We start from the raw sequence: 22,671 nt of genomic DNA on the forward strand, positions 1-22,671 counted from the left end.
AGCAGATGTGTGTCAAGATCTGATTTAAGCTTTCATAAGATCACTGGCTTCTGTATTGAGAACAGACTAAAGGGGAATGAGCTAGAAAAACTGGGGGTGGTACTCAGAGACTGAACCTGAGACTATGGAGGAGCTGTAGTGATTGGTCCTGGCCTGGTTTGAGGGCATAGGGCATGACTGTGGGAATAAGTGGTTAAGCAGGGTAGAGGATAAAATTGCTGGACAAGGTCATGGAACTAAGTTGTTAATAACAGTTAAATGGCAAAATTTGCAAGTGATTTATTTACTTATGTTCTTATATGCTTTCTTAAGAGAAAAAAAAAGAGTCGAGTTGTGGTTAATAAACTGGAAATTTATACAAGAAAGTTGCACATTATTTGATCATCAAATATCATGTGGACCCCAGTGGAAAAGGTTTGGTTTGAGAACTGCTTTTCTAAGGTGCACTTACTTGGCTGCTGCTTGCAGACCACAGGCTCTGATGATCTGGACTGAGATGGAAACAGCTTGGGCAGCAAGAATTCCCTCTGCTGTCCTTGGAGTACGCCTGTACCTTAGCCCCACATCCAGTAAACCTGAAGAATGAGGACAAAATAAGAAAGTCAGTTGGAATAACCTCTGTTGTACCAAATCCCAAGTCCTGGTCAGGAAGGAAGGAAGAAGATAATCCTAATGAACAATAAAGGGCCTTGGCAGTGCAACAATCTGTCTGTGGTCAGAATCACATTACATTATTGTACTTGAGGATTAATAAAGGCAGAACAGAAGTTATTATTTTCACTTTATATCCAAGAAACTATAGCTCAGAGATTCCACAGCTTGCCAAGATCACAAAACTATCAGAGACAGAAGTTAATCCCTGATTTTTTAAACTCCCAGTTATTTTTATAGAATTGAGATGGAGTCTTATCTAACCTTTCTTCTTTTTAAAACTTTGAAAAGTTCTTACGATTATATATTATTATCTCCTGCTACGACCACCACTTGAAATACCTTCACATGCCATCTTTTTATAAAAACTCTCCTACTGTATTTCAGGAAAGCTTTTCCCCCAGCCCAGGGAAAGCTTTAAGGAACAAGAGAACAAGCTGATCAGTGAAGGTCAGGAGGAACTACTCAATTTTAAAGACAGTAAGATAAAGCCTGTTGTTTGGGCATACACTCTCCAGCAAGTACCAACAGCAACTTGATTTAGGAGGCTAATTCTAGTTACTGATGATGTATTTAGAGGATAGGTTATCTTGCTGGAACTATTAGGATATGATCCAAAAGTCCAAATTCTAATGAATCCCTTTCAACTTTAAATCCTAACTTCCTCCTTTATAGTGAATTTCCCAGTTCATGCTGAGTACTTTCTACCAATCCTACATTATGCTGCCTTGGAATAATAATTCCCTGAGTATACCTATATAATACTGGGATTTATACCATAAGGGCTTATCAAATGCTTGTGGAAGTTAAAGGTGAAATTAATTTAGAACATTAATATAGAAAGTCTATAGAACTATGAATTCTCTAAAATTATATGAAAAATTTGCACTGTATATTTTACAGTCATTTTCTAAGAGAAAGTGTCTCACAGTTTTTATCAGATTCCTAAAAGGGTAAGTACTACAAAATGTGAAGAATCATTAATTTAGAGAGAAAAGGGATATTTACATCTATTGACTCTGAAAGGGAAAGATGCACTGATCTTCAGTTACCTGATGGTTGGTTCCTCTGATCTTTCCCCCTCTCGGGCCTGGGGGTTAAAGGGAGAGTAAAGGTCTGTATTTCCACATCATTACGGTGCTGCATGGTAACAATGGCACAGAGCCTTGATAATGGCAAGGTTCCTCTGGCGACCATCTGTTCTCTCACGTTAGGATAATAGTACCTGTAAGCCACAAAAGCAAAAGCTATCAGTTGGAAGAATTAGACAGATGAATGATTTATTCTGCCCTAAGGATCAGCTTTCAGTATCTAGTTTTCTTTGGAACCTGATTGTTCTGTATTTGTGGTATACAGCTACGGTCATGTCTGGCTAGATTTACTGTTCATTATGTTCTGTATTTGTGGTATACAGCTATGGTCATGTCTGGCTAGATTTACTGTTCATTATGGGAACTCATAAATTATACTGTGTTCAGTGTCGAGCCCAGCTTCCCACAGGCTTTCTGTTTGATGAGTCTGCATCTGGCTTGATCCTTTGGGCATAGCCACTCCTAAAAGCAACCATCCTGCAGCACAAGTGGTTCTAAGTGGAACAGTCCCAATTTCTTCTATGGCTTCAGGCCAAACCCCCAATTTTGGAGGGGTGATAAGGATCTGTTAATATCTACTCTATTTCCTCCTCAAGTCAAAATATTCCATTCCCACATTACAAGGTTGTAAATCAAACCTAATGTTCACCTGACTGCATTTAGGAAAACTTTCCGGCAAGTAGATGGTACTCTTCTCAATTCTGATCCTGATGCTATTTCCTCTCCTTTTATATTTATGTTCTCTTAGTCATTTTAGTTGGTTTCTTGGAGGTAGTGATGCAAAGGGGGAGGTTAAACATCTGTATTCATGCCATTATCTTCCCTGGAAATCTGCCAAAGTCTGTGACATAAGTGGATTTATCTTTCACAAAGGCTTCTCTTCCGGTGGTGGGAAGAACAGATTGCAAGAAATGAGTCTAGAAGTGGGGAGACCAGTTAGGAGGCTGTTCCAGTAATTTAGGCATGATATGATCAGGGTCTGAACTATATAAGGCAGGAAAAGGAGCAGAAAAAAAGTGACTGATACGTTTGAGTGACAGTAAGAGATGAAACTAAAACTTTCCTTCCAAATGTAAGTAGTGGTTAGAAGTATAAGATACAACTAATCCCAAGAGCCTAACAATTTAACAGATTTCAGTAAAATTTGGACAAGCGTCACTATCAAACCCAAATAATATTAAACAGGGCAGAAGGGGCCTCTTAGCTTCCTCACGATTCAATCTGGGTTAATTAAGGTAAGGGTTGCTCAGTGATTGTGCCCTTTCTTCCTAGGCATAGGAATGGGTTCTCCACACTACCTGCACCAGATTTCAAACTGGACTCCACCTCCAGGCACAAGCCCACGTGCAGAGAAGGCACTGAGTAGGAGCCTTTGCACTGGAACTTCAGCTGGCAACAGAAGAGAGTGATGGTGCTCACTATTAAAGATGGGATCTGGAACACAGAGTGTGGTTGCAGATCTGAAAGGCTTCAGAGTGATTCCTTTGGAAAAGAAAAGCACTTCAGAATAATCCAACACATCATTTAGTGTTTTATATGTAGTAAGACAATATGTTAATATCCAGTATTATTCAATTTTATCATCATAATACTCCTGTTAAAGAAACAAAGCAGGTATTACTATTATTACACAGATGAGGATATGGACACCTTGAGATTACATGGTGAACCCAAAGCTAGTAAGCCACGGACCTGAAACCAGAATCTGTATCTTCTGACTGCATTACTCCTACCAAGGTCCATTTCCCTAGCAGCTATAGTCCCCTAAGGTGCTATGATAATACAGAGGAAAGAGATCCCTTTGTGGACGATGTGTGAGAGTTCCAACTTCTTCACTTCCTTATCAACACTTGTTAATCAGTTTTTTAAAAATATTATAGCCAACTCAGTGAGTATGAAGTGGTATCTTGTGGTGGTTTTAATCTTCATCCCCCAAATAATGATGTTAAGTATCTTTTCATGTGCAAAGATCTTTTGTATGTCTTTAGAGAAATCTCTATTTCAATCCTTTGCCCATTTTTTAATTGGGTTGTCAAATTTTTATCATTGGTTTGTAAGAGTTCTTTATATATTCTGGATACAAGTCCTTTATTTGAACTTTAAAACCAATACTGGCAGCACTTTCACTGTTATTCATAGACATGCTCAGAATGGCAAAAATTTGAGTCATCCAACCTGCTCACTCTCAGCTGAGACTAAACAAACAGGGCGACCCACTGCCTTCTTGTTTTAGCTCTCAGAGATAAGCAGAAGACAGAGCTGGTAAGGCGCAGTGCAACAAAGTGCAGAAGCTCTGGTACGGGGGCCAGCGGGACAGGGTTTGAATGCCAACCTTGGCACGTGTTAGTGGGGCAGCCTCAGTCACTGACACTCTGAACCTTGTTCTCTCTTCTGTAAAATAAAGCAAACAGAATCTACCAGGATAAGTCGTTTTAGGATTTAAGATTATGATCTATGTGCGATATGGTATGTACATGTATTCCCCAGGAGTAATGGTTCAAAACCCTTTAACTCATGCTCTTTATAACTTTGTAGAATGTAACTACTGTGGATAAAACTGTATGTTTACAGAGGATAAGAGTGAGTAGGTCTGTAAATGATATAAAATGAGACAAAATGTAAATAATTGCTGGATCTAGGTAAAGGGCATACAGAAGTTCTTTGTACGATTTTTGCTTATTTTTCCATAAATTTGAAATCAAATCAAAATAAAATGCCACAAAAAACAATTTAAGAAAAATAAAAACTCAGACTAGCTCCTGTACTGCCCAGGTAAGAGTAGAAACACTGAGGAACACAAAACTCACTCAGGAAAAAAATATTCCTAAGTATCTTCAGTAAAAGAGCCACATAAGAATGAGAAGGCCCAATCTCCCAAACCTACCATTTTCAAGGAACTCAGGTCCTTTCAGCACATTGGATTGTGAGTCTTGAACTGGAAAGTAGTATTGGACATAACAATCTGCTTCTCCCCAGACTGTTGCTTGAAGAGGGGTGAGCCCTTTAACTTTGTCTACATGGAGATCAAAGTGGTGCTCCATCAATCCATTTCCTTGGTCCCCTGCCTATTAAATGAAAGAGACATTGGTGAGCTTTAAAGAGTAACTTGTTTAGAATATTTCTGCTTCTCTTTGAAGTCTGAGAACAGATGAAGAAATAAGCACAACTAATTAGCTGATACTAAAACGGGTACTTAATCTTCATTGTATATAAATCTCACAACTGATCACTGTAATCAGATCAGGCAGGATTTAATCCAGACTGTGATACTGGGTCAATATCAGGATTCAGAAATGTAATCTAGTACGTTCATGGAGGAAGGAGAAAAAATGACTATCTCAATAAATGCTAAAAAGGCATTTGTTAAAATTTAACACCTGCTCTTCTTAGTACACCAAGAAGGCTATTTCCTTCATAGGATAAAGAATACATATTTGAAGCAAACAGGGATCAATTTACTTATTATTTTTAATGAAGTTGGGAATACATTGAGACAGTTTGTTAATGATAAGGACTACTTGGGGAAGTAGTGAATATACTGTTACTGAATGTATTTCTACTAATAACAATTAATAATGTATTTATTACTTACTATGAGCCAGGCACTGTACTAAGCCCTTCGCTTACATTAGCTAATTTGACATGCACAGCTAATAACAGTGGAACTGGGGTTTGACTCGGTAGTATGACTCCAGAGCCAATATTCTTGACCTCTATTTCAGACACTAGATAACTGATTATTGCAAATATTCAAAGGGGAATTCAGGATTCAGATAAGGATCAGACTGCATGATTTACACGCTTTAGTATTCTAACTACGAATGCAAAAAATTTGGAACAAAGATTGCCTTGAAGTCAAAAAGCGTATGTCAGTGTATCTGCTCAAAAACCTTTCTTAGGGAAACAGAAAACTTGCAGTTTGATTCCCCAGAAAAGAAAAATACGGGGGAAAAAAAAACTCAGAATTACAGCAGCTGTTTAATTTGGCCATACAGTATTTCACACAGTAATTTAATAATTCAGTTCTGCAGGCACTGAACTAGATGAGGGACGCTGAATGTAGAAGGAAAAACAACTGTATTTGTAGATATCTAACCTCTTAAGGATTTCTTTTGTGCTCTTAGTATTATTTTCTAGCTTTCAGTATGAATAAAAGATCTGAGTCTACACTGTGATGTGAGGGCCATATAACACCTACATAAGACTTCGGAATATTATGGATCATTTTTATTTGTGCTTTTATGTCATTTTAATTTTTTTGTTGGGGGAGGTAATTAGGCTTGCTTGCTTGTTTGTTTGTTTGTTTGTTTATTTAAATGGAGGTACTGGGAGTTGAATCCATGCTCTCCTGCATGCTAAGCATGTGCTCTACCACTTGAACTATACCCTCTCCCTCTGTCATTTTTAAATTAAAAAACAAAACAAAAAAACTCCCACCATTGTCTGTTGATAGACACTAACATATACTAGAAAGAGCAAAGCTTAGAGTTCCTAATAAACAATAACCTACCAATAGACATTTTCCTAATAGTTCTTTCTCTGCTAGACACATTAAATTTGTCATTCAGATTCAGATTAAAAAACAAAACATACTTAATGATATGGAGACTGAGACTTGGCTACACTAGTAAAGAAATCAAATGAAAGATACAGGAGGACATGATATAGTGGACTCAGTGTCAGAAGACCTGTGTCTGAACACCAATTCTCCCACTTGTAGTTATGTGATCCTGGACAAGTAATATAACCTCTTCAATTCTCTGTTTTATCATCTAAAAAAGAGAATGACAACGACGCACTTCATGTAGTTATTAGGGAAGTAAACATAATAAAGAACGTCAGTGTGCTTCCTCACTTGTACCGCACTGTACAAACTGCTTTTAAGTTACTAGTAGAAAAGCAAGGAACTTCATTTAACTTTCCAAAATCGATTTGATCAAGAGTAAGATTTTGCTGGCTTACATTTGGGGTCACTCTCCCACTCCTACTCCCAATTTTTTCCCCAAGGCTATTTTCTTTTAGGACTCTTTTTTGGGGAAATGGTTTCAGGCTCGTCCCAATTTTCTTAAAAGGCAATTAAGTCAGTAAATTAGTGGATTAAGATCTGGTTATCCAATTACATTTTCGTATAAATTCAAGAACCTCAGAAGGACACAGATATCCATTTAAACTGTGAAAGAAAACTACTAATGATTCCTTTGATCTATAGCAAGCACTGGAGTGCAAGTATATTCTTTTGTTGAGCCTTTCACTACTGAAATAAGAATTTGGGGCAATGATTTCACCAAAATGTGCAAGATAAAATGAGATTATGATGCTTGAAATTTGCTAAGACAGTAGATCTTAAGTGTTCTCACCAAACATACACAAAAGGTAAGTAGGTGAAATGATGGATACATTAGCTTGATCGTGGTAATCATTTCACAACATACACATTTATCAAAATATCACATTGTATGTCTTAAAATAAGATTATGGTTTTTGTAAACAATCAACTGTTTAGTCACTACCATAGCAACAGATGCTACAGATGGCTGGTTCAGGAAATAAGCTGGCCTGGAGTTGAAGGGAGGAAGTGTTTCTTCTTCATTCTTTAATCTCTGTAGTGCTATTATCTGATCTGAAGAACCCATAGCTAAAAAGACTCGAAGTCTCCCGTTTTGGTGTCCTGAGAATACATCAATCACAGGCATGTAGCTGTCGACAGCAACAACTGGGTACTGAGCATCAAGCAGCAGGCGAGAAATCTTAGGATCTCTAAAGGGAGAGAAATTGTGAATGAGAAAATAACAATCATCAATCATGTCACAGAGTTCCTTCATTTCTTTCTTGGGTCATTTTCTCTGTCTGTTAAAAATGGATCTACAACTAGAAAAGTAAAAAAAAAAAAAAAAAAAAAAAAAAGATTCTATCTATAGTCCAGCAAATAAAAATGACCAGGCAGAAAAGTTCCAAACGTAGCAATTTGAAGGCAGGGAGTATGTCTAACTTATCTTTGTATCATCATGGCCCAAGCCCAGTGTCTGGGATTGAGCACTAACTCAGCAGAGGTTTGCTGAATTGCATTATTTTACAGGTAGGCAGTGTGGTCAACTAGAAAAAGTGTGGATTTTGGAGATTAGCAGATAACATTTGGATAATATTACCAATAATATCTGCCATTTACTGAGTGCTTACTTCATGGTAAGCACCTGATAAAAGTTTCTATAGTCCTTCCAACACTGCAAAGGTTGCTATTATCCACTCTTAACAGATGAGAAAAAGTCCAAATGCTCTTCATTATACCATTCTGAATCTTAGATTGGTCTTACTTGCTGTATGACTCTAAATAATCAATATAACTTTTTACATTTGTTTCCTCATCTGTAAAATGTAGTTAATAAAACTTCCATCAAAGGGCTGTTGTTAGGACTAAAATGAGATAACAAATACAAAATACCCACATGATAAGAGCTTAGTAATTGGTAGCTACTATTGTTTTACTGTCTCTCAGCAAAGAATGTCTCTAATGAAATGAGAAGGGAAGGGGAATAACCAGCCCAGACCAATATCACAACTAAAAAATGGAAAAAGCCAAATACCTAGAGCTGACAATGGTATTCATGAATCCAGCAGTACTCCTTAGCCTGACCAGGCTTTCCAGTGTTACCATCATGTAAATATTTAACTGTTCACCAAAGGCTTACCCATTTATTTTCTCACTGAATCCTCACAATTGCTTCAAGAGGGAGAAAGCGGATCTATTATCACCCTCATTTTACAGATGATGAAAAGAAAGCCAGAGAGGCTGCCATCTTCAAGTCAAATGACAAGTTTCCTCATTTATAAAATCAGAATAATGACAATACCTCCAGGAATGATAGAAAGGCTCACATGGGAAAGTGCCCACAAAGGTGCTCTTTGTAAGATGTGAAATACAGCATTTAAAACACAGAACCAAGAGAAGGCTGTCAGGAAAGAGATCAGTGCTAAAATAACTAAAAATCAGTACTCTGAATCACAACAAAAAATGAACAGTCTATACTGAGGAAAGAAATAGCCTTCAGATAAATCAATACCTCATCTAGGTTTGGTACAGTGATAAGTAAGGTATAGCAATCAGATCTGAAGGCCTGAAAGACAACACTCAGTACAGAAATCTTGAAAGTAGTTGATGTGAACAATACCAAAGTTTTGTGATAGAGATAAACCATCAGTTTTGCGAGGTAAACCACTAGTTTTGTGAGGTGATAGCCTTTGACAGCTGAGTTTCTTGGTGAGAAGAGTGGATTGCAGAGCCAGACTCTCTGGGTTCTAACCCTGATCTACTACTTACAATATAAACAACAAGTTATATAACTTCTCTGGGCCTCTGTTAACTCATCTATAAAATAGGGGAAATAAAAGTTACCTGCCTCAGAGAATTGTAATGAGGATTAAGTGACTTGATATATGTAAGGTTCTTAGCAGAGGGCCTGAAACATGGAAAGCAGTATCTGTAAGAATGCTAAAACACAGGAGAAAGAGTAGTAACTGTGGTGAAATTGAGGAAAGTTCCTCCAAGGAATTACTGGACTGGTCATGTCTGCAAACCAAAAATATTCCTCTTCAGTTCTCACAAAGTTAAAAGATGTAGAATAGAGTACTCCAAAGGGTCCTACTTACTTGAATGACATGTAAAACTGATGAAGAGGGAGTTTCACCAGCCCTAGCAGCTTGTCCTGTCCTGGGCTCTGCACCTTGTTCCATGTTTCAATTACCATCACATTGTTCTTAAGCCTTTCCAGGTATTTGGAAGACAGAGAGACAGGAATCACCTGGGGAGGGGAATAACAAAAAAACAAACAAACAAAAAAACAACACCAAAAACCCATATCTCAGACAAAGTATTAATTTATACTTTTATTCAACAAACACTAAAAGTCTATTGTGTGCCATGCACAGTGCTAGGAGCCAATGACATCAAAATAAAACCCACTCTGTATCTTCAGTCTGAAGCCACAGTCTTATGTTAGAGACCAACCAATACAAAATGTTATGAATTCTCTGATGACAAAACTCATATATATAGGGCTTCAGGGATGCAGAGAAAGTTGTCAGACATGTCAATCATGGTGTCTGCCAAGTTCATCCGCTCCTTTCCAAGGCAAAATGACTCATTTGTAAACCCATGCAGAGAGACAGATGTTTTTGAAAAAAAGATGGCTACTGACTAGACAACGGTTGAGCACCTAATCAATAGGGCAGCCAATCCACTGGTTGGGTGGTATGGCCTAGTGCAAAAAGTTCTGCCCAAGTGGTGTCATGGTAAATAGCAAGGCCAATTATTCTTCTAGATTTTCAGTGTAAATTACTCCAGAGAAAAGTCACAAAGAGAACTAGAAATTTGGAGTCAAGAGCAGGTCAGTCAAATTGATGGTGGAATCAAGGGCCCACCAATTTGAAAGAACCCAAGCTGTAGTACAACAGCAGAGGATGAATGAATGAAGAAACTTAAAGAAAACACGAGAGGCAAAAAGGGTGAAACCAGAAATGATATAAGGCATGATGAGAGGTAGACACCAGAAGAGCAGCGAGTGGGAACAGAGCTACTTTTGCATCCATATAAGAAAGTCCAATTACATAAGTGTCCTGGGCACACTTCTGTTCCCTGAAACCAAAAAATTTAAGCACAGCAACCTAACTTACAAACAGGGAGATTTCATTCAGAGAGAGCTTTTGGCAAAGAGCAGACCTAAACTTAAGGATAAGCAGGAATTACCTAGTACAAAAAGCTCTGTCTAATAGGAGTTGTTAAGGCTGAGAGGAAATTCAAAGCAGAAGGAACAGCGCAGAGAAAGACACGAGGTTGGAAAAGAGAATATTCAGGAAAATGCAAGTAGCTGAGCATAACTGGACTATCTGGTGTGAAAAGAAGAGTCACTGAAGTTGAGACTAGAGAAGTACAGACAGTTCTTAAAGGGTCTTGTAGTCCAAACTAGGAATCTGGACTTTATTCTGAAGGCTATGAGTTTCAAGCAGGGAGCAAAACATTCAGGTTAGTGTTTTAGAAAGATCATTCCTGTTGGTTCACAGAGGAAGGGACAGGGAGAGACCAGAAACAGGTAGGCCAGCCTGAAGGCTATCTGGAATGAGAGTGAGGTCCTGAATGGAAGAAGTGGAAATGAAATGGCGGTAAGATAATATAATCTGGAGATAAAGTTTGCAGAATCTACTGAACTTGGTGAATCATTATGTAAGACTCAAGGACAACTTTTAGGTTCTGCTTGAGTTTCTGAGTGAATTATAATATGAATTATGGCAGACAGGAGGAAGAGGAGCAAATTTGGAAGGAATAATAAATTCAGATTTGGACACATTTGACTTCCTTCTTCCATTTACACATTTTTACTGAATATCTGCAATATGCCAGCTGACATATTAGGTGCCACATAGAAAGTACTTTTGAGACATTTGGGTGGTGATGACCAGCAGGGGGTTAGTCATAGAGATCTGAAACTAGAGGGAAATGCCTGGCCTACACAGAAGTGTGGATTTGAAAATCATCTTCATACAAATGAAGCTATGGGAGTAGATGTTGCAACCATTGAGAAAAAGAGGGTTAGTTTGGGAGAATGCCAAGGACAGAGTAATGGAAAGGAACACTAATAATTAAAAGTAAGAGAAAGGGAGAAGTGTTGGGGTCACAACTCTTTTCCTAGTTTTCCTATTGGCCTGATGACTGAAAAGGAACAGCTGTTGAATCAGGAAGAAAATAAGAGGATAGATTTACAAAAATCAAGAAAGGAAACAACTTACACACTAGCATCAAATTCCACTGAGAAATCAAGTAAGGTGAGTATTGAAATAAGTGCAGAAATAAATGAGATTGAAGAAAAATAAGTAAAAAAATTAGAGACTGGAGAAACAGAAAAGAAAGTGGGAAGTTTAACTGATCAAAGTCCTAGAAGCAGCAGAAAGGAACAGAACTCAGAATTCAGGCAAAAGTAATAGTGGGAAACCATACAACTGAGACAGCACAGAAGGAAATAGACACAAAAAGTTTTTAAATGTTCACAATGTCTCTTCCTGTTCCCATCCAATAGTGGGACTGGATCTACAAACCAGATAATTATAAAAGTCTCTCCCCAGTCTGAACATTTTAGATTTTACAATGGATTTATGATTTGGGAAACATATTTTTCTTGCTTTCCCCCATTACTGCCCCCCTCATCCCTAATGGATATGGAATGTTAAGACATATACAAAGTTACCTGAGAAAAGTTAAAGACTGGTTTTGTTGTGCCCCATGCGATGACAGATCTGATGACTTCCTCTGTGCTGAAGAGTTTGCAATTTAAATAAACATTGCATGGTGGTTGTTTCTCAGATTCTCCAGTAATGAAATCTTTCCCATCTGGCACCATCAACAGCACATGCAACAGCAATGCATTCTCTCTTGGTGACCCATTTATCTGATTTACCAAAACATGAGAGGCTGGCACAGTCATGGAGATTGAAGGATTTGGTGCTACAGGGCTTGGTGACTTTGGGGTGGGGAGCACCAAATTCTGCACTTTCTTTATCATTTCTTCTTGAATTTGATTTAGGTTCTGTGGATTTTCGGTACAGGTAACATGTTGGCTAGGTTCTGGCAGTGTCTTATCTGGACTTGTAAGAGCACAAAGTGGGGTATGTTGGGTACTGCTATTTAACTTCATACTGACACCAGCGAAATCCTTGTTATCTATAACAAGCTCCACAGTTACCTACAGAACATAAAAGGAAGAGAGTTAGTAGGAATATCTTCTAGAATCGGAATCAGAATTTTGGAGCTAGAAGCAGTATGAGATTGTTAGGAAATAAATTAACTCACCCTCAAATACCATAATAGTAAGAACACTAACAGACTGCATATACATTACCTTACCAGGATTAAGAAAAGCTAGGCAGATGACTTAACAATATACAAGTTGAGCCTAGAACATCATCTTGCGTCAGAAAATAAGGAAGTGCTCAGAAAAGGATGGTGACATATTGAAAGGATACACAATCCAGTTGAAGGGGCTTTTACTGGACAAATCTGGAATAATTTGAGTATCAAAATGTATAATGATAGTAATGGATTATAACCTTTTGAAAAATGTGAGAATCCATGAGTCCATACCAATATAAATAAATATGGGAGAAGGGACAACTCTTCTGTATCATAGAATGCCAAGTAATAAATGCACAGGGAATGGTGGAGTTAATGGTGAAGTTAGAAAACCATATTCTTTTAATCATAGTGATAAGTGCAGATAAACTCCAATGGAGGACATTCTACAGAGTCCAGACCAGTTGGTCTTACTTTTCAAAAAAGATCAAAGTACTGAAAAGACAAAGAAGGGCTGCAGAACTGTTCCAGACTAAAGGGGATTAGAGAGATATGACATTTAAATGCAATGGATGGTCTTGGACTGCAAAACTAAACTGCTACAAAGAGAAATATTAGCACAAGTGGTAAAATTTGAATATGGACTATAGATAGGATATAGTAATGCTGTTAAATTGATTTTTGTAACTGTACAGCATTATGTATGATATTGCTTTTGTTTTTAGGAAATACAAGAATTTAGGAGGAAGAGGCATAATGTCTGTAATACAGTCTCAAATAGTTCAGAAAAAAATTATGGGTGTATGTGTATACAAAGAAAGAGAGGAGAGGGAGACAGAAAGAAAGAGGGAGAAAAAGAGAAGAGGCAGATAATTAGAAGGCAAAAACGACAAATGCTAATAATTGCTGAGACCAGGTAAAGAGAATGTGAGTTTTTTCTTACTATTTTTGTAATTTTTCTCTAACTTTGAAGTTATGTTTAAAAGTTTAAAATGTTACAAAGTTAAAAAGGATGCAGGGTAAATGATGAAGAACGAAAGTGGTCACTATTATGAGACTGAATTACTAGAGATAAAGGGCACTTGCTGTTCCTTTCATTTAAAACCCACAGCAAAGTTCTTTTCTTCTATTGAAAAAAGACAGCAATCTAGACAGTACTCTTCTCAACAGAACCAGGATAGAAAAAAAATTCTAGCCCATCAGTTCTATTTATTGCCTCTTTCTGATTATAACTCTTGCAGTCCAGAATGAACTAGGAAAGCAAAAAAATAAAACTTTGGTAGTGGAAGAGTAACGTGATCTTATTAATATTTTGCAATGATAAGCAAGTCTTTAAAATTAGGTGATGTCTATTACTAAGAAGGCCAGGAAGAGGGCAGAGAGGGCTTTCAAGAAGAGGAAGCAGTATGAAAATCAAGAACAAAAGCATGGACGTAAAAACCAGCACAATATCCTAGGAATTCTTTACATAATTTGATATGGTTCCTGCTAGGGAAGCTGCAAGAGAGAAGGCTGCAGTGGTAGGTTGGGGCCATACAGTGGGACCAATTTTACCCTTTGGGTGATGAGGAGCTATGAAATGTTTTAGGTATAGTTGTGACAATTTTAAAAGCTTGCCAGGACAACAGGACAAAGCTGTCCTGTTCAGATTCTTTTACCTAATGGGAATGTAAATTGGTGCAGTCACTGTGGAAAACAATATGGTGGTCTCTCAGAAAACTAAGAATAGAACTACTATATGACCCAGCAAGTCTACTCATGGGTATACATCTGAAAGAAACAAAAACACTAATTCGAAAAGATATACAAACTCCAATGTTCATAGCAGCATTATTTATAATTGCCAAGATATGGAATCAACCTAAATGTCCATCAACAGATGAATGGATAAAGAAGATATGGTGTATACACACACACACACACACAAGAATACTACTCAGCCATAAAAAAGAATAAAAAATTCTGCCATTTGCAACAACATGGATGGACTTGGAGGGTATTATGTTAAATGAATAAGTTAGATGGAGAAAGACAAATACTGTATGATATCACCCATATGTGGAATCTAGAAAAATACAAGCTAGTGAATATAACAAAAAAGAAACAGACTCACAGACAGAACAAATCAGTGGTTACCAGCTGGGAGAAGGAAGAGGGGAGGGGCAATACAGAGGTAGCAGATTAAGAGGTACAAACTATTATATATAAAACAACAAGGATATATTGTACAGCACAGGGAATACAGCCAATATTTTATAACAACTATAAATGGAATATAACCTTTAAAAATTGTGAATCACTATTTTGCACATCAATAACATATAATATTGTACCCCAACTATAATTCAATTAAAAATGATTAGGGCAAGCTCTAAAAAAATAAAACAAAACTTCCACTTAAGAAATTGATAGTTCTGAATAAAAGGAAAAAATCCTCTCTCCAATGCATTACACATTAGAATTCATTCCACCAAGTCCAAACCCAGTCACTTCCTTTCTTGTTCACTGCCACTACTCTAGTCTAAATTATCAATCATCTCTTTTCTGGACGTATGCAACAGATTCCATATTTTCCCTCTTGCACTCTACAATCTATTCTCCACACAGTAATCTTTTAAAATGTAAATCAGATGTTACTCCCATGCTTCACTGTCCTTTCCTGGCTAAGGATAAAAGGTAAACCCTTTACTCTGACCTACAATGCTCTGAACGATACGGCTCCCACCTGCCTGTCCAGTCTTAGCTTCTACCACTCTCCCTTTTGGCTCACTGTCCTGGGCAACATTCTGTCCCTTGACAAAGCCAAGCCCATTCTCACTTTAGGGCCTTTGCATGTGCTATTCTCTTCTCTGGAATGAACTTCCCTGTGCTTTTTACTTGGTGGCCTCTTCCTCTCATTCTTCAAATCTCATCTCCTTAGCGAGAACTTCCCATCTCCTACTTCCTCTCAGGTACTCACTATCACATCATACCATTTAGTTCCTTCCCAGCACTTTTGTTGCCCTATTTTAACATAAGCTGTAAGACCCTGATTTTCTTATTCACAGCTGTATTTTCAGGGCCAGCCAGTAACACATGCTCCATAAATACTTGACTACCTGAATGTATATGTACATACCCTGAGGGGGCCAAGTGGAGTCTGGCCATTTTCCTGTTGCACTGGAAGCTGGTCACTGAAAGAAAGCAGCTCAGACTGAATGACAGCTCTCAAAGGCAGCGATGCAGAGCCAATGACTTCTGGCTGAGAGGAGAAGGGAAGAAAAAGTTTAAGTTAAATTAAAGAAGAGACACAGGGAACTTTAACTGAAGTGACAACATATGATGACTTATTAAGGAACCCATGCTTTATGAAGTCAATAGCTTAATTATTTGACTTAGGCAACTCTACGTTGGAAAACCCGTATTATGCCATGTTTTGGTTCCCATTCTGGGTTTCACCACTTCTCCCTGGAAGATCAGAGAGGGTTTCATGAGTCATAAAGAAGTCAGAAGATTACCTTTTTCTATTTTTAAGAGTTCTTTATGAAGAATGTTCAACTTTACTCTTAAAAATAAAAAGTAAAATTAAGGTGATGCAAATTTTTGCCATTAAAGCTAGGAAAATTACAAAACAATATACCTGATTCTATCAAGGTTATGGAGAAACAGAGGCTGTCATATGCCTGAAGCTCAGAATATAAACTGGTAATAAATTTTGGGCAGCAAATTTAGCAATAAGTATAAAAAGCTTTTAATATTCATATTCTTTAGCTCAGTAATCTCACTTCTGGGAATTTATACTAAAATAATAATACATAAGAAGCTCATACACAAATGTATATATTTTAAAATTTAACTATGAGAAATAACTAGATATTCAATAATCAGGAATTATTAACTTAATTGCAGCACATTCCTAGAATGGAATAATATGTAGCCATTAAAATGATGTTTACTAAAAGTGTGAAATAATATTAATAATACTTGTTATGTTTATTAAAAATAGGGTATTAAATTATACACAGTAGACCTTCACCTATTTATAAAATTATGTGTAAAAGATTAAATATATTTTTGAAAAATGAATAAAAATCCTCAAGACAAATTTTTAAAAAGCAGGCTAAAAATTACATATAGAATTATCCTAATACAGAGATTTACATACATAAATGTATTCATTTGAAAAATATAAAAGAGATTCACATAAATATTAACAGTTATTTCTTGGTGACAAGATTATAAAAATATTTTTCTATAAAGATACATATAATTCCCTTATAATTAGAAAAAAGCCATTAACTACATAATTCAGTGTAAATATACTGAAATGCTTATAGAGGTTGTCTTAAAGTTGTGGAACTATGTGTTTCTCTTTGTCTCCCTCTTTTGCTGTATTTTCCAAAAAGAATTTGTATAATTTATATCCTGAAAATACAAACAAAAAGAAAACAAGACCATTCCTCATGCTATCCATACAAAAGGGGAGGTCAAAGATTATAAAAGCTAATCTCTGTTGAAGTAAAACCTGCTCATGACATAGTTTATTGATTTCTGTTGTACCAGTTACAAGCAGATTTTATAATCTTGGAATCAGCTGATAAAACTGCTATCCACATTATACTCGAACATGGGTTGGGTACCTTCTGTATTCTATCTGAAAACAGAAAGTAGAACCTCAAATTAAGGCCAATATCCTGTATCAAAATATCCAACAGTCAACTCTTCAGAACAGGGAGCACAGTAAAGAGGTTAAGAACCTAGGATCTCAAGTCAAAAGACTTGCAAGAGAGTCCTGGCTTTGTCTTTTCTTAGCTTAGGTGATCTTAGACAAGTTACTTCTCTAAATCTTGGTTTTTTTCATCTGTAAGTTGAAGATAATAATGTACCTAATTCACAGAGTTGTCTTAATGATTAAATTTGATAGTGTTGTTCATGTAGAGCCTTTAGCATAATATCTGGCCTACAGCAAACACCAAACAGAAATTTAAAACAATAACACTAAACAATAATCATAAGCATTAGTGTCATTTGAGTCTGGAGAAATTCCTAGTATAAGAAGGAATATAATTTTAAGTATGCTCCAAATTCCTGGTGTAATAAATGGTAACACAAAGGTCAAAAGCACTTGAAGTACCTTTTTCTGTGGGGTTTTCTTTGTGTAAATTTGGAAAGTGAGATTGGAATTCCACCAGTGTTCTATCATCGGGCCACCAAACTGTACTGGAAACACAAATCTCTGCTGGAATTTCACCACTGTAAGGAGAACCAAACACATAAGCACACATCACACCACCCAAGTGGAGTCATCTCATCTATCTATGGCTCAATATCACCTACCTCGCTTTTAAATCTAACTAAAATCTCCATCAGGAATCCAGTCACCAAAGTGTTAGTAGGGTTGTAGGACTGAAGGAACAGAGACAAAGAGAAAACCCTGGGTACAGCACAGAAAAGATAAGCAGTACTGTAATGCTCTACTTTGCCACGAGAAATGAATGTCAAGCACATGAGCACAGGATGTGTAAAGAGACATTTCATACACTTTACTGGGTGTAGGTATGACAGTGCTTTTAAAAGACAAGTTGGCAGGTAGTGTAATGAAAGAAGGGGGCTGGCTGGATGTGGGACAATGAGGAATAAATGAAGAGAAGAACTGAATAAAAAACTATAATAATGAAAGTAAGTTTATTTTCTGGCTGAAGACGAAGAGACTCCTACTGTCATACTTGAACAAGGTTCTAAGTACTGATGTTAACTAGCAGTGTTAGGACAGAATCTGTCTTTCAGGTGGAAAGGAGCGGGTTTCTGCTATAATAGCAACTGTAAATGGGATAGAGTCATGGTAGTATCTGAGTTTTTGCTCACTGCTATGGGGCTTTAACAGGTTAAATAAAAGGAATTTCAGACTAGAATCATTTTATATGAGTAAATCTGTTACTAATGACCACGTCAGACACAATTTATTACCTGTAAAATGACCTTCCCATCCATTCAGTTCTAGACCCTTAAAATGGATATGAAAAACTCATAAAAAGGCCCAGTTACAGAGAATCCACTATCTTTGGCATTCATTCAAACCGCCCATTTGACCTACTGATCTCTAGCTTTGCCATATTTATTCTTGACTCTATTTCTCTTGGTACTCCTGGACAGGATATGGGTCTCGCTACCTGGATCTAACCACAGGAACTGTGAGCAAAAGGTCTGGGCCCAGCAAGCCCACACCCACTAGACCAGTTTACCTGATTATCCTACCATGGGAAGAGAAGTCAGACCATACCTACACCTCATTGGTATGCTGAGAGGATCAACTGAGGTAATAGATGAAAAAGCACTTTGGGCAGTATAAAATCCTTTGTCTACGAACAGAACTCTATTGCAACCTGGTGCTACTCAGATTTCTCCTTATTACTTAAGTATGTTTTGGCACTATATTATTGTATTTCTCATATAATTCTCTATTTCTTAAGCTCATTTTTTTAACCACTATAAGTAAGTTAAGGTAATAATGGAAGAAATTCAAGTAAATAAATTGCTAACAACGTTCCATAGAAGACTTTCTTAGGAATTGGAAGGGATCCTCAAAATAACTTGTCCATTCTCTATTATTGTGAAGAGAGGCCCACAGAAGAAAAGTCATTTTGTCTAGGGTCACACAATTAAGTGTGTGGTATAATAACCATAACTAGAACTCTTCTTCCAATTCCTGGCTTGATGCTTATTCCACATGTCCCATACTATCTTTCTCAGAAGAACAAGGGGAGAACTCAATTGCTGTGTCCAACAATAATAATAATGCGTGAGAAGCAGTATCGATTCAGAACACAAGATTTGGAATCAAAAAAGTTCTAGGTTCAAATTCCAGTTCTACCATATCTAAGATAACCAGTTGTGTTATCTTTGACAACCTACTTAATTGATTTATTCCTTAGATTCCTCTTTCCTCATCTGTGCATGTTTTAGTTTAAGGATTAAATGATTAATGTATGTAAAACACTGAGTAGCTTTTTCGGCACATAATTTAGTGCCCAATAAATGTGAGCTACTATTAGTTACATACTATTTTAGTTTAATGTTTTTACATTCATTATCCCATTTGACTGTCCATTAATCTCTTGTGTAATATAGGCAGTTCTTCCTTTGCAGATACTATGTTAACTGAATCTGGTGTATATCAGAACCACGTCCTCACCATATCTCAATTTTAGAGATGGGGAACCTGAGGCTCAGAGAAGTTTTAAGGAACTCATTACACGTAATACAGATGGAAGGAGGTAGAAGGGGGAAGACCAGAGAAAAGAATTAAACATTTTTCTTTGCCTTAGGGTTTGATAAAAACAGTTTAACCACATTAAAGCTCCTCAAACGTACTTCCTTTAGTCAGTAGGGTCAATTATACATTCTTGAATGCTTTGAACAAACCTCCAGAGCACCTTTTATTGCTACTGATAATTTAAGCATACAGCCAGAAAGTAAACATATGAAAAGTTTTAAATGCCCTAATTCTTCCTTAAAGTGATGGGGAAAGTGAAACAATGTACTCTAGTACTTTAGGTGCTATTTTTAAGGGTAAATAAGTATTTATTTTTAATATTTGTGCTAGGTATATTCACATCAAATGAGAAATGATGCACGTGCAAGATTATGTATTAAAGTACTATTTTTAATAGTAAAATATTTTCCCCCTTGAATTACTGTTATTTTGGAATGAAATGGATGTATATGAAAACTATGCTCTTTTTAAAATTTTTAAATAAAAAATTTTATTAAAGTATAGTTGATTTACAGTGTTTCAGGTTTATAGCAAAATATGTATACGTGTATTCTTTTTCAGATTCTTTTCCATTATAGATTATTATAAGGCACTGAATTCCCTATATTATTTACTGCTATACAGTAGGTCCTTTTGTTTATCTATTTTATATATAGTAGTGTGTATCTGTTAATCCCAAATTCCACATTCATCCCTCCCTCATTTACCCTTTGGTAACCATAAGTTTTTTTCTATATCTGTGAGTCTATTTCTGTTTTATAAATAAGTTCATTTGTATCATTTTTCTAAGATTCCACATATAAGTGATACCATATGATATTTGTCTTTCTCTGTCTGACTTATTTCACATAATATGATAATCTCTAGGTCCATTCATGTTGCTGCAAATGGCATTATTTCATTCTTTTTTATTAACAGCAAAATATTGAAAACAACTTGAATTTTGAAAGTTGAAAATACTATATAAGTCAAAAAAGCCAGTCACAAAAATCATATATTGCATGATTTCATTTATATGAAATGTCCAGGATGGGAAAATTGATAGAGATAGAAAGTATATTAGCAGTTCCTTAGTGAAAGAGGGCGAAGAAGGAATTGAGTTAATGCTAGTAGGTTCGGGATTTCTTCTATGAGGGATGAAAATGTTCTAAAGTTAGATTGTGGTGATGGTTACACAACCTATGAATACATTAAAAATCACTGAGTTTCACATTTCAAATGGGTGAATTGTATAGTATGTGAATTATACCTTGATAAAGCTGTTTTTATAAAGGGAAGAAAAGAAAAATGGCAACAGTAGAAAGAACATGATCTAAGCATCAGGAGTTCTGAGCTGTAGTCTCAGCTATGTTACTGCCTTGCTGCCTTGCATCAGGACAGTCCTACCATCACTGGGCCAGTTTCCTCATTTATAAAGTAAAGGAATTAGAATAGATTCACTTCAAAATTCTTTCTACTGCTAAGACTCTATAATATGAGAATCAGATGAGTAATTAAGGATTCAAAAATTCTTCCAAAGCCAAAATGTCTAAGGAGTAGAAACCAGGTTCTCTTACTTCCATCTGTAATTTTACTGGATGCAAGTCGAACGACCTCAGTGATCAAAGCTGTCTTTGCTGACCCACTTCTGGAAAAGCCCACAGGAAAGTGATATTCCACAAAGAAGGTGCTAAAAAATTAAAACAAGATAATTAAGAAACAAACCAAATAATAAACCACTTTTCTCTGATAAATCCTACATATCTTTCAAGGCCCTATTTTTAGAACTTCAGGTCCTCAGAGGATCAATCTCCTCTCTTCAAAGCCTTCACTAATCTTGTCAGGCAGAATTAAAGGCTCCCTTCCTTATGCCCTCACTGCACTTTTAATATAAAACATCTCTTTTGGCCCCTAAAACCCTATTACAGATAGCCATTTAAGTGTTTCTCTCTTCTCCTGATTGTAAGGCAGGTAAGAACAGAGTTGAGATCTTAGTTTTCCTTATTCTGATACTTAGCATGGTGCTTGGGATCTAGTGGGGGATCCACTATATTTTTGTTGACTGAATGACACATATGAAAGCATTTTACAATTTGTAAATTATGCAATTATTTACTATTATTATCAGACACACTTTCCAGAAGTGTCAAATTTAGTTTCCCATGTTAGAGACATACCACTTTTTTGTTGTTGGAAGCTTAGGTGGTCTCCCAGGAAACCTTTTTTTGCCAGGGGTCTCCTGAGGACTATCTGGAGGAACTCTCATTGTTTCGATGATGATTCTGACTGAATGTGCTCTACCCAGAAGGGCCAATCTATCCACACTTAGTGTCATCATTTGGGCATCTTCTGGAGTTTCTGATAGCATCTGTTGTTCAACCAAATTTCTGAAAGGAGGTCATACAGACAGTGAGGCAGACGGTCAGAAGCCAAACACGAAATGATCTAGTTTGTACAGGCAAGAGGAGGAAAGAGGAAGGGCAGCAAGCATCCTAATTCACAAGTTATCAAGGATTGAGAGATGGTTTTAATCATAATTCTGGTCCTAATCTACAGTGAAAGAAATCTCAAAAAATGTAAAAACATTCTTGCAATCTAAAGGCTTATCTCCACACACAAGTATAGAAACTGATGTAACAGACTTTACTTCAGTTATGCACTACTTAAACATAACTACACTTTTGTGTATTTTTTTCATTTGCTTTCTTTATGCGTATTTTCTACATAAGTGTAATAGAGCACACATACAACCTAGAATTCTGTTTACTTCCTTAACCATTTTATCATATCCATCTTTTCATGTTATTACATTTTTAAGGACTACAATACTTAACGAATTACTGTAACTCATTTAACCAGTCTGA

The 22,671-nt window shown here is 36.5% G+C and overlaps 1 protein-coding gene across 3 annotated transcripts in view; it reads right to left on the minus strand.

Moving 5' to 3' along the window:
- Positions 1-22,671, minus strand: part of C2CD3 (C2 domain containing 3 centriole elongation regulator) — a 108,078-nt gene that overhangs the window by 51,621 nt on the left and 33,786 nt on the right. For all 3 annotated transcript variants that reach the window (XM_074372608.1, XM_074372609.1, XM_074372610.1), the window contains 11 exons: positions 21,985-22,194; positions 21,385-21,497; positions 17,690-17,808; positions 15,695-15,817; positions 11,975-12,469; positions 9,387-9,538; positions 7,253-7,499; positions 4,627-4,807; positions 3,041-3,224; positions 1,704-1,876; positions 452-575 (listed from right to left, as the gene is read on the minus strand). In XM_074372608.1, the coding sequence (XP_074228709.1) occupies positions 452-575; positions 1,704-1,876; positions 3,041-3,224; positions 4,627-4,807; positions 7,253-7,499; positions 9,387-9,538; positions 11,975-12,469; positions 15,695-15,817; positions 17,690-17,808; positions 21,385-21,497; positions 21,985-22,194 (2,121 nt within the window). The remainder of the gene's footprint in view (positions 1-451; positions 576-1,703; positions 1,877-3,040; positions 3,225-4,626; positions 4,808-7,252; positions 7,500-9,386; positions 9,539-11,974; positions 12,470-15,694; positions 15,818-17,689; positions 17,809-21,384; positions 21,498-21,984; positions 22,195-22,671) is intronic.

This window comes from Camelus bactrianus, chromosome 10 (assembly GCF_048773025.1).
Source record: "Camelus bactrianus isolate YW-2024 breed Bactrian camel chromosome 10, ASM4877302v1, whole genome shotgun sequence".
NCBI lineage: Eukaryota > Metazoa > Chordata > Mammalia > Artiodactyla > Camelidae > Camelus > Camelus bactrianus.